This window comes from Mustela nivalis (genome assembly GCF_964662115.1).
Source record: "Mustela nivalis genome assembly, chromosome: 15".
Lineage (NCBI taxonomy): Eukaryota > Metazoa > Chordata > Mammalia > Carnivora > Mustelidae > Mustela > Mustela nivalis.
This window is the reverse complement of record NC_139034.1, coordinates 6,650,861-6,665,792: the sequence shown is the minus strand read 5'-3', so window position 1 is coordinate 6,665,792 and position 14,932 is coordinate 6,650,861. Positions and strand designations below refer to the sequence as shown.

Below are 14,932 nucleotides of genomic sequence, written 5' to 3'. Positions count from 1 at the left end.
CTCCCCCAGAAGACAAGCCAGAGAACAAGAGAACAGCCATAGGGTCCCCAAAAAACTGTAAAAACCCAACATCAGAGGAAAACAATGTATTAAGCACCCAGTAGTGCCCCCAAACCTGTAAACCTGTATATTTCATAAATACACCTCTTCTTTCTCTTTCTCTCTTTCTTTCTCTCCTTTTCTTTTCTTCTCTCTTTCTCTTTTCTTTTAAATTTGTTCTCATGATTCTTGTTCTTTTTTTTTAAATCTACTTACCATTGCAACTAGAGGTTTAATACAACATATTCCATAATAACTTTTTAACTTTTATATATATATATGTGTTTCTTTTTCTCTTTTTTAAAAATATACACATAGATATAAGCTTCAAGGTGATCCTTTTTCCCTATTCAATACTACACTTATATATAAACCAGTTTTAATTTTCCTGTATCTGGAAAGTTGAGTCCTTTAACAAAGATAACAAGATACACCCAGGAAGAACCGAAATAACCTTCCCACTCACATTGAGGGTTTATAACTACTTTCCCATCTTACTTTTGGGGCTCATTTTGGCTGGGTTTTCATCCTTTTTTTTATTTTCCTTTTTTTTTTTTTTTTTTGGTGGTGACTTCCAATTGCTCCCAAACTTTCCAGGGTGCACCTTGCCTGGATCATGGTTGATATATTCAGCTATACCTCCCCTTAATCTCACCAAAATGACTAGGAGGAGGAACACCCAACAGAGGAAAAAATTCAGAGACTGTGCCCTCTGCCACAGAACTACTGGATATGGACATAAACAGTGTGTTGGAAAAGGAAGTCAGAGTAACAATTATCCAGGCAGTGGCTAGGTTGGAGAAGACCATTAGTGGCAACATACAATCTCTAAGTGTGGAAATGAAGGCTGATCAGGCAGTACTAAAAATGCTATCAGTGACATCCAACCTAATCTGAATACTCTAATGGCTAGGGTAACCTGAGGGAGAAGATCAAATTAGTGATCTTGAAGACAAAATGATAGAAAAGAAGGATCAGGAGGAGGTCTGGAACAGACTTTAGAAGATGCAAAAACAGAATTAGGGAAATAAATGATGCCATGGAACGTTCCAACATCAGAATTATCAGGATCCCTGAGAGGGCGGAGAAAGAGAAAAGACTAGAAGATATAGTTGAACAAATTCTGGATGAAAATTACCCTAATTTGGGGAATGGAATGGAACAAGTGTCTGAGTCCTAGAGGCAGAAAGGATACACCCCTCCAGATCAACAAGTGTAGAAATACCTCCAAACACTTAATTGTGAAATTCATGAATCATAATTTCAGACAGGAGGTCTTAAGGGAAGCAGTGGGAAGAGATTTCTTATGTACAGAGGAAGGACCATCAGAATAACGTCAGACATGTCCACAGAAACCTAGCAAGACAGAAAGGGCTGGCAAGACACATTCAGGGCACTAAATGAGAAGAACATTCAGTCAAGGATACTTTATCCAGCAAGGTTAAAATTCAAAATGGATGGAGAGATAAAGAGTTTCTAAGACTGGCAAGGTTTAAAAGAGCATGTGACCACCAAGCCAGCACTACAAGAAATTACAAAAAATATTAAGGGGGGTACTATAAAAGAAAAAAGAATCCAAGAGTGACATAGAACAGAAATTTATAGAGATAATCTATAAAAATAAGAACTTCACAGGCAGCATGATATCAATAAAAACTCATCTTTCAGTAATCACTCTCAATGTGAATGGCCTAAATGCTCCCATAAAATGGCACAGGGTTGCAGTCTGGATAAAATGAGAGGACCTGTCCATAAGCTGTCTACAAGAGACCCATTTGGAACCAAAGATACATCCAGACTGAAAGTGAAGGGACGGAGAACCATCTTTCTTACTAATGGGCCTCAAAAGAAAGCTGGGGTAGTGATTCTCATAACAGATAAAGTAGATTTTAAGCTAAAGACTGTAGTCAGAGATACAGAAGGACACTACATCATTCTTAAAGGGTCTGTCCACCAAGAATCTCCAACAATTGTAAATATTGCCCCCAATATGGGAGTAGTCAACTACATAAACCAACTGTTAATAAAAAAAAGAGTCATATTGATATGAACACATTAATTGTAGAGGATCTTAACATGCCACTCTCAGTAATAGAAAGATCATCTAAGCAGAATACCAATAAAGAAATAAGAGCTTTGCATGACACATTGGACCAGAAGGACCTCATAGATATATACAGAACATTTCACCCTAAAACAACAAAACCCTCATTCTTCTCGAGTGCACATGGAACTTTCTCCAGAATAGATTACATACTGGGTCACAAATCAGGGCTCAGCTGATACCAAAAGACTAAAATTATTCCCTGCATATTCTCAGACCACAATGCTTTGAAACTGGAACTCAACCACAAGAAAAAGTTTGGAAGAAATACAAATATTTAGAAGCTAAAGGCCTTCCTGCTCAAGAACATTTGGATCAACCAGGAAATCAAAGAGGAACTTGAACAATTCATGGAAGACCAGTGAGAATGAAGACAACCTCTGGGATATCGCAAAGGCAATCCTAAGGGGGAAATACATAGCTATCCAAGCCACATTCAAAAAAATTGAAAAATCTTGAATACACCAATTCTCTTTACACCTTAAAGAACTGGGAAATGAACAATAAATTAAGCCAAACCCATGCACGAGAAGAGAAATAATTAGTATTAGAGCAGAGATCAATGAGTTATAGATACAGTAGAACATATCAACAAAACTAGAAGCTGGTTCTTTGAAAGAATCAATAAGATCAATAAGCCACTGGCCAAATTAATCCTAAAGAAATGAGAGAGGATCCAAATTAATAAAATTATAAATGAAAAGGGGGAGATCACAACTAACATCAAGGAAATAGAAACAATCATCAGAAATTATTTTCAACAGTTATATGCCAATAAGCTAAGCAACCTAGAAGAAATGGATGCATTCCTGGAAACTTATAAATTTCCAAAACTGAAACAGGAAGAAATAGACAACCTGAATAGACCAATATCTAGTAGAGAGATTGAAGCAGTGATCAAAAACCTCCCCAAAAATCCAAAAGTCCAGGACTTGATGGATTCCATGGGGAATTCTACCAAACATTCAAAGGGGAAATAATACCTATTCTCCTGAAGCTGTTTCAAAAAAATAGAAACAGATGGAAAACTTCCAGACTCTTTCTATGAAGCCAGCATGATCTGGACCCCCAAACCAGGCAAAGATCCCATCAAAAAGGAGAATTTCAGACCAATATCCCAGATGAATATGGATGCCAAGATTCTTAACAAGATCCTAGTTAATAGGGTCCAACAGTACGTTATAAAGATTAACCACCATGACCAGGTGGGTTTTATCCCTGGGATGCAAGGGTGGTTCAACATTCACCAATCAATCAATGTGACAGAACAAATCAATAAGAGAGAAGAACTACATGGTCCTCTCAATTAATGCAGAAAATGCATTTGACAAAATACAGCATCCATTCCTGATTAAAACTCTTCAATGTATAGGGATAGAGGGAATATTCCTCAACTTCATAAAATCTTTGAAAAATCCACAGCGAATATCATTCTCAATGGGGAAAAGCTGACAGCCTTCCCTCTGAGATCAGAAACATGACAAGGATGCCCACTCTTGCCACTGTTGTTCAACATAGTACTAGACGTCCTAGAAACAGCAATCAGACAACACAAAAAATTAAAATGTATTCAAATTGACAAAGAAGAAGTCAAATTCTCTCTCTTCACAGATGATAAGATACTTTACAAGAAAAACCCAAAAGACTTCACCCCCAAGCTACTAGAACTCATACAGCAATTCAGTAATGTGCAGAAATACAAAATAAATGCACAGAAATCAGTTGCTTTTTTATACACTAACAATGAAAATATAAAAAGGGAAATGAGAGAATCAATTCCATTTACTATAGCACCAAGAACTGTAAGATACTTTGGAATAAAACTAACCAAGGAGTTAATGGGTATGTACTCAAAGAACTACAGAATGCTCATGAAAGAAATTGAAGAAGACAGGAAAAGGTGGAAAAGCATTCCCTGCTCAGGGATCAGAAGAATAAACATTGTTAAAATGTCTATATTGCCCAGAGCAATCTGTACTTCCAATGCCATCCTGATGAAAATTCCACTGACATTTTTCAAAGTTCTGGAACAAACAATCTTAAACTTTGTATGGAACCAGAAGAGACCCTGCATTGCTAAGGAAATGTTGAAAAAGAAAAACAAAGCTGGGGCATCATGTTGCCTGATTTCAAGTTTACTACAAAGCTGTGATCACCAAGACATAATGGTATTGGCACAAAAAAAGAAACCCAGACCAGTGGAACAGAGTAGAGAGTCTAGATATGGACCGGCAACTCCATAATCAAATAATCTTCGACAAAGCAAGAAAAAATATCCAGTAGAAAAAAGACAGTCTCTTCAATAAATGGTGCTGGGAAAATTGGACAGCTATGCATTGAAGAATGAAACTGGACCATTCACTTACACCATATACAAAGATAAACTCGAATTGGCCCTATGCCCCACAGTGTTCATAAAAGCAATATCCACAATAGCCAAACTGTGGAAAGAGCCAAGATGCCCTTCAACAGATGAATGGATAAAGAAGATATGGTCCATATATAAAATGGGATATTGCGCCTCCATCAGAAAGGATGAATACCCAAATTAGTATCAACATGGACAAGACTGGAAGAGATTATGCTGAGTGAAATAAATCAAGCAGAGAAAGTCAATTATCATATGGTTTCATTTACTTGTGGAGCATAAGGAATAACATGAAGAACATTAGAAGAATGAAAGAAATAGTGAATTGGGGGAAATTGGAGGGGGAGATGAACCATGAGAGGTTGTGGGCTCTGAGAAACAAACTGAAGGTTTTGGAGGGGAGGGGAGTAGAGGGATGGATGACCCAGCCTGGTGGTGAGCCTGGTAGGTATTAAGGAGGGTGCATATTGTATGGAGCACTGGGTGTGGTACATAAACAATGAATCTTGGAACACTGCAAAAATAAAATAAAATAAAATAAAATAAAATAAAATAAAATAAAATAAAATAAAAACATTATGTATTTATAGCACTTAAATATGGTTTATAATAACAATTCACAGTATGTGTTTATATTAAATATATTAAGTAACACATTTTAAGCTATATTTTGCTGGGATTGGTAATTTGCCTCTTTGAATATGGGAAAATATAAATATTTATGTCAACAAAATAGATAATGTGCCTGCTGGCTGTAGAATAATGACAGGAAAGAAATACTTGCATAGAGACTGATGGAGACTAATCAAAGGAAGGCATTTGAGACTGACTGCTATAACTACTGTTCTTGGAATGAGCCTGTGCCTGTATCATACCTTCAAGGTGCATATAGGGAACAGATTGACCTACCTGTGATGTTCACTGCAGTATTTTTCTTACTATGATAAATATCTAGCAAAATTAAGACACTTTTATATTAAACAAATTTTTTTGAAAAAGTATATAATATATTATTAGAGCAAATACAATTATCCAGCTATCTTGAAAACAGGAGGATGTCTAAAATAGACTATGAATTCCTTAGGACTATGAGTATTTTACCTACTCAAAGCTTTTGTTAAATATTGAGTGTGGATATGAATTTATTTTATATTAAAATGAAACTTTAAAAATGAGAAAGTAGCATCTGGATGGTTAGTATTTGTAGATTAATGGCATTAGAAAAACCAACATGATTTGTAGAATTTTATAAATTAATGGATTAAATAATCATTATGTGATTTTGACTCAGTCAACCACAAACTCAAGATTGTTATAATTTTCCCACAAGTAGATAAAAAATCACAATAGGAAATAAAAAACCCCAACACCTTACAGTTCACAGTGAAATTAAGAAAGATAAATGTATGAATATTTTGCTACTGAGAATTCTGACCCAGAAAGAAAACAAACATTAATTCCATTAAAGGAGGCTTCTACCAATACAATATGGGTAAGTGATAGACCAAACAGAACAAGAACATGCTTACCAGGAAAGGAAACTACTTACTGGGGAAAACCACATCACTTTAAGAATCCAAATTGTAAGAGCAAAGTTCACGAGGAGGATGATGAGTAAAAGAAGAACAAATAAGTACAGACAACGCTTTCTCCAGCCATAAATGCCAATTTTGTAGACACACTGGTTCTCTGGCCTCTGTATGTGGGTGCCTTCTGTGGTCGTAGTGTATTGTTCACGGACCATCTGCCACGGGGTAGGGAGGGGGTGGGAGAAGGGACAGGGAACGGGTGAGGTCGAGAGGGAGGGTCAGAGAGACACCGAGACAGAGAAGGAGAGAGAGAAAGGGAGAGAAGGAGTGTAGAGCCATAGGGAGGAGGGGAAGGAGCCGGAGAGGGTGAGAGACGGAGGGACAAAGAGACAGAAACAGAGAACTTGTTTGTCAATACTGATTTACTACAAGTCCCACAAGATTATACTTTTTACCCCAATAATAAATTTTCAAAATGAAGATGAGTTTTAAAAAGAACTAAATGTTACTTTGAAATATATCATTATTTCAAGCACAGAGTGATATTTTCTCTATCATTCGAAATAGTTTAGATACAACCAATTCATCAAAATCCAGTGACCATATTTTCACCTTTTAATCATTTTATATATAATATGATTAAATATAATATAATATATAATATATATTATATAATACATTTTATATATATATATATAGTCAACTTTCAAAATTCTGCAGGGTTAAACTTGGAATTGAAGCATCAACCTAAAATAATCAGCTTACCAATTTTTAAAAGATTCAGTGGGAGGAAAATCAAGCTGATATCTACATATCTTTCTAAAATGGAATCCAATTATTTAGTTTTTATGTCAAATAATTAAATCACATCTTTCTTCATTTGCTAAATTACTCAGAATTAAAGGCTCTCTTCATTTTTGCTTATAATAAAGTTCCCCAGTATTAACCAGCTTCCAAGAACAATCAGAATGTATACATGCATACAAATGTTTATAAGTACTCACTGTTTTCTGTAAATTACACTAAGTTTTCATAATAATTTCAACTCTATGAGGAGATTTTAAAGAATTATTCATTATTTCACTTCACAACAGAGGAAAGAATAAAGTGTTTTTTTGTTTGTTTCTTCTTTTTTTTTAGATTTTATTTATTTATTTGGCAGAGAGAGAGACAGTGAGAGAGGGAACACAAGCAGGGGGAGTGAGAGAGGGAGAAGCAGCTCCCCACTGAACAAGGAGCCTGATGCGGGGCTTGATTCCAGGACCCTGGGATCATGACCTGAGCCAAAGACAGATGCTTAATGACACCCAGGCACCCAAAAAAGTGGTTTTAATTTATAAAGTGAAGATTAGAGATTACAAAGACTTTCCTGATTGTAAATGCAGTAAAATGATAAATCAGAATGTGAAATATTCTCTAGGAATTTTTTTTTTTTAATGCAAAGGTCTTACATTTATTTTTAGGAATGGTTTGGAAGTGTCCTTATTAAAATAAGTCATACTCTGAAATAATTCTTTAAATCTCTTTCCCATTCAACAATTGGATTTTCCTACATTCTAATTGATTATATAAAACTGTGCTATTCATTACATAGGATTTCCAATACTCAGGATAATCTACATGATTCAAAACCTAAATGCTTACTGATGTCATAACTGGCATAACTGATTTGCTCATTTCTTTGAGGTCCTCAGTCTTCTTTACAGTAGAGTCCGCCTCACAAATACAGTTGCTCCAAAGTCCTAGGAGTCATCCTTGCTTCTTCTCTTTTCCCTTCAGACTTCTCACATTTTATCAGCTCTGCCTTAATCTGTATCCTGAGTGTGTCCACTCCTCTTGCCCCCATACTAGTTCAAGCCTCTACAAACTCTCTTATGGAGCCAGTTTCCCTTTTTTCCTTTCAGAAACCATGCTCTACCCAGCAGCCAAATAAGTTCCTATCATTCTGTTCTTTCAAACTTTCTAAAGGCTCTTCCCCACCCTAAGAATATCTGAGCTCCTCTGTCACTGGCTAGACCCTCCACGAAGGGCCTTGGCTTACTTCTTCAACATCATCTACTAGCATTTGGTCTTTACTCGCAATGCTCCATCTACTCTTTAAGCGACAAGTTAACTCACTTTAAGACCTCTGTCCTGGGCATTCTCTCCACCTGAAACCCCCTGCTGGCTCCTTCTTAGCCTTCAGTGGCAGCTCACATGTCATTTCCTCAAAGATGCCTTCTCTGGGCACTCACGTCATATATCATCACCTCCCGCTATTACATTTATTTCAATGCGCTTGTCATTATCTGTACTAATGGTGGCAAGTCCAAAACTTCTGTGAAGCACAGGCTGAGAGACTGCAGTTGTATCAGGAAGGGTAACCAGGGAGTCTGAATTTATAGCAAGTGCACTATTTTACAATGTCATTACGGATCAGTAAAAACAGCAGCTTTCCAAGAATGCTATGTGTACATGGGGTTTCCAAATGCTATGTATTTCTATTCCTACATAGAGTTTCCTATTCCTGGTGTAACATATTGTCACAAATCTGGTGGCTTAAACCAACACAATTTTATTATCTTACAGTTCTGAAGGTCAGAAGTCCAAAAATAGGTCTTTGGGGGCCAAAAATCAAAGTGTGGACAGGTTTGTATTCTTTCTGGAGGGTGTAGGGAAAATCTGTTCCTTCTTTTTTCCAGCTTCCAGAGGCTGCCCACAATCCTTGGCTACAACCTTTATTTATGTTGTCTCAGCTCATTCTCTGACTCTGACCCTGCTATTTCCTCTTCATAAGGACCTTGTGATTACACTGGGCCCACCTGGGGGAATCCAGGACAATCTCCCCACCTCAAAAGCCTTAACATAATCACAACTGTAAAATCCCTTCTGCCATGTAAGTTTCCAAGGTTTAGGACATGAACCTATTTTGAAGTCATTATTCTACCTTTCATAGAGAGTTTTGTTCACACTTACATAAAATGGGGAAAACCTTAATATCCATTTAAGACCTTTTTGTTATGGCTTACAAGAGAGCCAGTAGCAATTCTGTTATGAGGGTAGACCTTAACTCCCTCTAATTCAGTCTTTGGAATCTGTTTCAATTATTTAAACAAGATTCTTTTATTTCTCATTTTAAGGAGAGCTTCCACCTTCAAGTGCTACAGGTTACAGGAGAATCTAATTTAAAGTGACATATGTTTGAATATATAGTAGTTCCAGCTTCATTTGGGGCCTCCTACTCTAAAAAGAAAATTGTTGGGTCCATTCTTGTGTCAAGGGTCTTTGAGTAGCAGGATGAGCTACAGAGAGAAACTTGTGTAAAGAAGTCTTAGACATGCATGAATTCTCTTTTCTAGACTTAATTGGGAATTCAGGAGTTCAACCAACAGGGCTTCCAGAGAGCAAATAGTCTTCTTTCCACAGTTTATAGACTCCTCCTCCTTCGGATGTAAATTCTATGTGAATCTTGTTCATTGCTATGTCCCTAAAACAGTGTAACTGACAAATAATAGGCACACAATAGAGGTCTTAAGTGAATGAATAAAAAAATTGAAAGAAATAACTATTGAACTTGAAAAACACTAATTGAGCTATCTACCTGCCAGGGACAATGATAGCAAATGGGGCTAGTGGGTGTGGGTGAGTCCTCTGAGTTAAAGACTAAATAAAACATTGTATGACTTATGAACATACTGAATACATTAAGAAAAGATTTAGTAGTTGTGGCCCAACACTCAAACAATGACTGTGGATGAGGAGGTAATAGAATGGGGGATCCCGGCTAAGTAGATAGAAATAAAATCGCTGTCTCTGTTAAAGCATTTTCAGAAAAGACCTATTGGAAAGAAGACTAGTAATATAGAAAATGAGGTCTGTAGGATTTTATTACTGAAAGAAAACTAACAAAGACAAACTATATAAGACCAGTCTGTGGCTCCCGAGAATAGCGATTCTGCTTTTACCACCATATGCCCTGGCAGACTGCAGAAACTTCACAAATATCTACAGCCCCAGTTCCATTTCTCCACTCCTCCTCCCACCAAAACTCCATGAGTGTGTTGACTCTACCCACTATTCCTCTATGTCTTCCTTCTCTCTAGAACTCAATTCCTGACAGGCTTCCATACCCACCACCCATTGAACCTGATTTTGTAATAAGCCCCCCAATGACCTCCATGTTGCTAAGCGAAGCATGTGTTCATATGTCCTCAGGTCAGCACATGCCAAATAGTCATCACCTCCACTTCCAGGAACCCTCATTGCAATGGCAATTGCTTCTTATTATCACTTGCTGCTTCCTCATCTCCCAGCCTCAAACTCAGCCCTTAGACTACCTCTCTTCATTTGCACTTACCCCCAGTTGGAGATGCATCTTTTTTTTTTTTTTAAAGGTTTATTTATTTACTTTAGGGAGGGAAAAGACAGAGGGAGGGACAGAGAGAGAGAGAGAGCAGGGAGGGCCACTGGGAGAGAAGCTCGGTGGGGAATCTGACGAAGGGTTCAATCCCATCACCAATGAGATCATGACCTGAGCTGAAACCAACAGTTGTATGCTTAACTAAGAGAGAGAGAGAGAGAGAGAGAGAGAGAGAGAATATGGTGGGGATGGGCAAGGGACAGGGAGAGAAAAGCTCCAGCAGACTCCAGTGTGAGTGTGGAGCCCAGCGTGGGGCTGGATCCCACCACCCTGGGATCATGACCTGAGCTGAAACCAACAGTCAGATTCTTAACCAACGGAGTCCCCAGGTGCCCCATGAGTTACCCCACTTTTGTGCACCTACTTTGCTGACTGCCTAAGAGTCTGGATCCCATTTCCTCAGGTGAACATACTGAGTCCAGGCTCACCTTCAGAAGCTAGTGATCTCCTTTCTTGTCCTTCCAGATTTGAGCTCTAGTTACCACCACTTCTGCTCTCACATCTGTTTTTTTTTCCCCAGTTGTCTTTCTCTATCATGTTTTATAACTGCCCACTTTAAGGATTTTGGTTAACCTGCTATTGCTATTTCTCAGTGTTGATTATGCTGCATAAACAAGGATTTTACTCTAGATGGGCATGATTTAAATGGCTAGGTGGAACATTCAATTTAAATTTTTTCTAAAAAATCCATTTTGTTATTTAATAATTAGCTTATATTCCTCTTAGCTCATGGTGGCTTTTATTTTTATTTGACACAGTGTATTATGTTTTTGCTAAAAGAGATTTTCAGAGGCTATCTGGTTCAGTTAACTTTCTTTAGATACTTATTATCATCAGCATTGGGAAGGGTACCAATTCTTCAGCATGTTAAGTCAGACAACAGCAAAATAGCATTCATGCTGGCAAGAAATTGCACTGGGACAATGCAGAGGACTTTGTGAGCTATTTACTAAAAAATTAATGAAATAATGGTTTATTTTAGAACTAAAAATCTATATTCTAAGAAAGAATTTTGAGTTTTACTACATGTTGAATAAAAATTATCTTTGGAGAGCACTTTATTTTAAAAAGTAACATATGTTATAAAAAGTAACATATGTTATTAGGGCATCGGGGTGGCTTGGACAATTAAACATCTCCCTTGGGCTCAGGTCATGATCCCAGCATCCTGGGACTGAGCCCCACATCGGGTTCCTTGCAATGTGGGAAAACTGCTTCTCTGCCTGCTTCTCCCCCTGCTTGTGCATGCTCTCTCTCTGTCAAACAGACAAATAAATAAATAAATAAAAGTAATTTTCTTTGAAAAGAATAAAATAATTTATGTTATCATTAAAAAACTTATACCTATTTCCCTGTTAACCGTCTCTCAAAGTTGTTGATGGTGATATATTTAATTTTGATGGGTTTTTAATGCTTCTCTCAAATACAGTTATCAAAATTTTAATAGAGATGGATTCAGACATAAAGTCTATTTTTGCATAAATATCTTTATGCAGTTTTTATGCCCTCTGAATTCATGGTTCCCTATTTCTTATTTAAAATAAAACCACCTTACAGATAGGAATTCTGTCTTCTATATTCTTTGATTCTTGCCATGGGACACAACATAGGGAACTGAGCACTGTGTATACTAAATAGATGTCATTCAATGACATTTCAAGGGTCTTAATTTCAAGGGTCATTTATTGACATGCCTAATTTGAATAGGCTATTGCCAGGAGTTTGAGACATAGAAATCATAAATACATGGATGATATTGAAAAGAAGCCAATATGATTTTTTAAAAACTATGTTTGAAAAGAACTTAATAGACCCTTTAGAAATGAGAAATTCAGTTCTGTTTTAAAATTCAAAAATGAGTTATATAGCTCGAAGTTTTCAGACATATAAAGTACATGTCTTATGTGTATTTAACAGATATGTAAGAAATCTTAGAAAACATGAGAGCATGGTAAAGATAGGAGAAATGTGAAGGGAAATCTGAAGGCTGAGATGGTCTACATGTGTTCCACTGGAGCTCCAGGGGAGTAACTGGAGAAAACAGTGGGGAGACAATGATTAAGGGTAACTGTGAAGCAATTTCTCTAACTGAAGATAAATTAGGCTGAAAACAGATACTGACTCCTGAGCTGGATAAAGTAATTGAAATGTATTAAATAATTCTGAATCTGGAGAACACAAAAAACAAAGAAACCTCATGATAAGCATGGGTCCCAGAGTTCAACCCTATAAATGTAGTCATGTTGCAAAATTAATGAACTCACCCCAATGAGGGCCTATATATCAGAGAGTCTGGCAAAGAGTTCAGATCCATCCTTTCACCAGCCAGCACTTCTGGGTAGGGAGCCTGCTGGGAATGATCCTGAGCCCTCGGGTCTACATAGTGATTCCAAGAAGGAAGGGAAGGAGGAAGAAGCAGTGATTCAAAGAATGTCCCAGTTAACCTAGTCTCAGAAGAGTAATCTAGATTATTGGTGATAGGGGCCGCATTTACTGGTGTTGCTTATTTCCAGCCCAACACACATGTCACCACCCATCCTTTTACTCCAAAGGAGATGAAAACTTCAGCTACCCCTTAACAATGCGGCAGGAGCAGAGGACAGGTGCCATCCATCATTTATGTTATATCTGAACTCCCATGATTACAGGCACATTATGGTGGGGTATTGCTGTAACACTAGAGATATAAAATTAGAGTCACCAGGAAATGCTAGACTTAAATGCATCTAACAAACACCCTGAAATACCTTTATGTATATCTATTCATTTGCATACATGCCATAAAAACTGAATAAATTCAAAAAATAATGAAACAAGCCATTATCATAGTGGAAGATTTTAGCAATCCTCTATTGCCAGATCAAGCCCTCTTAAATGAGTGGCACTATACAAAACTTCAAAAATACAACTGAAAAGTGTTTAAATGGATGTGTATAGAGCCCAGCTGGAAAATGCATATTCTTTACGAGCATACATATAACAGTTGCAAAATCTGATAACATACTACTTCACAAGGAAGTATGAAGAAATGCCACTGGATTTGATTCACACAAATTCTTTGCTCTATTGATAACAGAGTAAAATTAGAAGTGCATTACACAATAATGGATAAAGCGAAAACCAAAGACTATGAAATGTATTACAAGGACTGGGGTCGCGGCTTGATGATCACACTCATTCCAACATACACAGATGATTCCGATTGCTGCCATAACCACGAGGAAGGGGTGAAGGAGGTCTAATGCACACAGCTCCCCCCTGGCCATTTTCATTTCTCCAAGGGAGATTCATCTGAGTGTTAGGGATGGAACTCTGCTTTGAGTTACGTCCCGCCAAGCCACAGGGCATGCTGACTGGGGGGTTTTCCAAACCTCTAATAGCACCCATCATGTCAATTGAAAAACTGCAAGAAAATTATTTTTTATAGTCTCAAAATTGCCTTTCATATCATAAAATATAGCTCTGATGTCCAAGCAGCATAATTTCTTATCATGCAGCATATACTATCATGTTACATTATCCATTAAAATGACAAGGCAACTCACAAGAGTGGTCAATAGCAAATAGCAAGACTGCTTAAACATGACCAGAAGGAGTCATGCACACGTAACAGGCAATCACTGAGTCTGCATTGGACAAATGAATGTATAGAGAGGGTCACTTACTGGATATGAAGCACAGTTTGAAAGCAGTTTGCTTCAGTATGAAAAATGAGATCATGACAAAAGGACATAGAGAAAGGAGAAGGAAGTCTAAAACAAGCCCCCACAGAAAGGTGATAAATGAGTAAATAAAAAGTGAGAAACAAGAGATATCCATTATATATGGGACACTCTTCCAGGGAAGGAGGAAGTTCATGCTCTCACTGAGAACCCTGGGATGAAAGAGTTCTCCTTCCATTTGCTTTTAGACTTCCAAAAGATAGCTAATTCCCATGTTAATTAGCTAATTCTCACTATTTCCAGCCTCCCTGTTTGCATGTAACTCACATCACTCTGATGAGGTGCAAATGGTTAGGAAAACAAAGAGTAATAGGGAGGAGTCTGCCCCAAGAAAAATTCAATGGTTGATAATAAGTCAAAGAAAACTTTTGTCTTAAAGATAAGACAAGGTTGTTACCATTAAAAAATACAAATAATCCAATAACACTGGAACAAAACCATGCACATACACCAAAGAACCATGAATGACGAACAATACCCATAGTAAAAAAGTTCAACTTTTTCACTGTGAACCAAGGGAATGCAGATAAACACAAGTGCTGGAGCTGTTTGCAAAGACTAAGGGAGATTTAAACAGCGATAGAAAAAAAAATGTAGGGGAAATTATTATTAACCATTTTAAAATTTTGCTTTTTTCTATGCATTTACATTTTAATATGTATTTCAGTATTCTTTTTTCATTTAATACTCTATCATTAACATTTCCCTTGGATATTGTTTCATGTCCAACAGTTAATTCTGTCATACTGTAAGAATCCAATGGATTCCTTC

The 14,932-nt window shown here is 37.1% G+C and overlaps 1 protein-coding gene across 3 annotated transcripts in view; it reads right to left on the bottom strand.

Moving 5' to 3' along the window:
• The window catches only part of SGCG (sarcoglycan gamma), a 145,129-nt gene that overhangs the window by 92,047 nt on the left and 38,150 nt on the right, over positions 1 to 14,932 (bottom strand). For 2 of the 3 annotated variants that reach the window (XM_082700219.1, XM_082700220.1), the window contains exon 2: positions 6,061 to 6,255. The exons of the other annotated variant lie outside the window; for it this stretch is intronic. In XM_082700219.1, the coding sequence (XP_082556345.1) occupies positions 6,061 to 6,255 (195 nt within the window). The remainder of the gene's footprint in view (positions 1 to 6,060; positions 6,256 to 14,932) is intronic. 3 annotated transcript variants of the gene reach the window in all.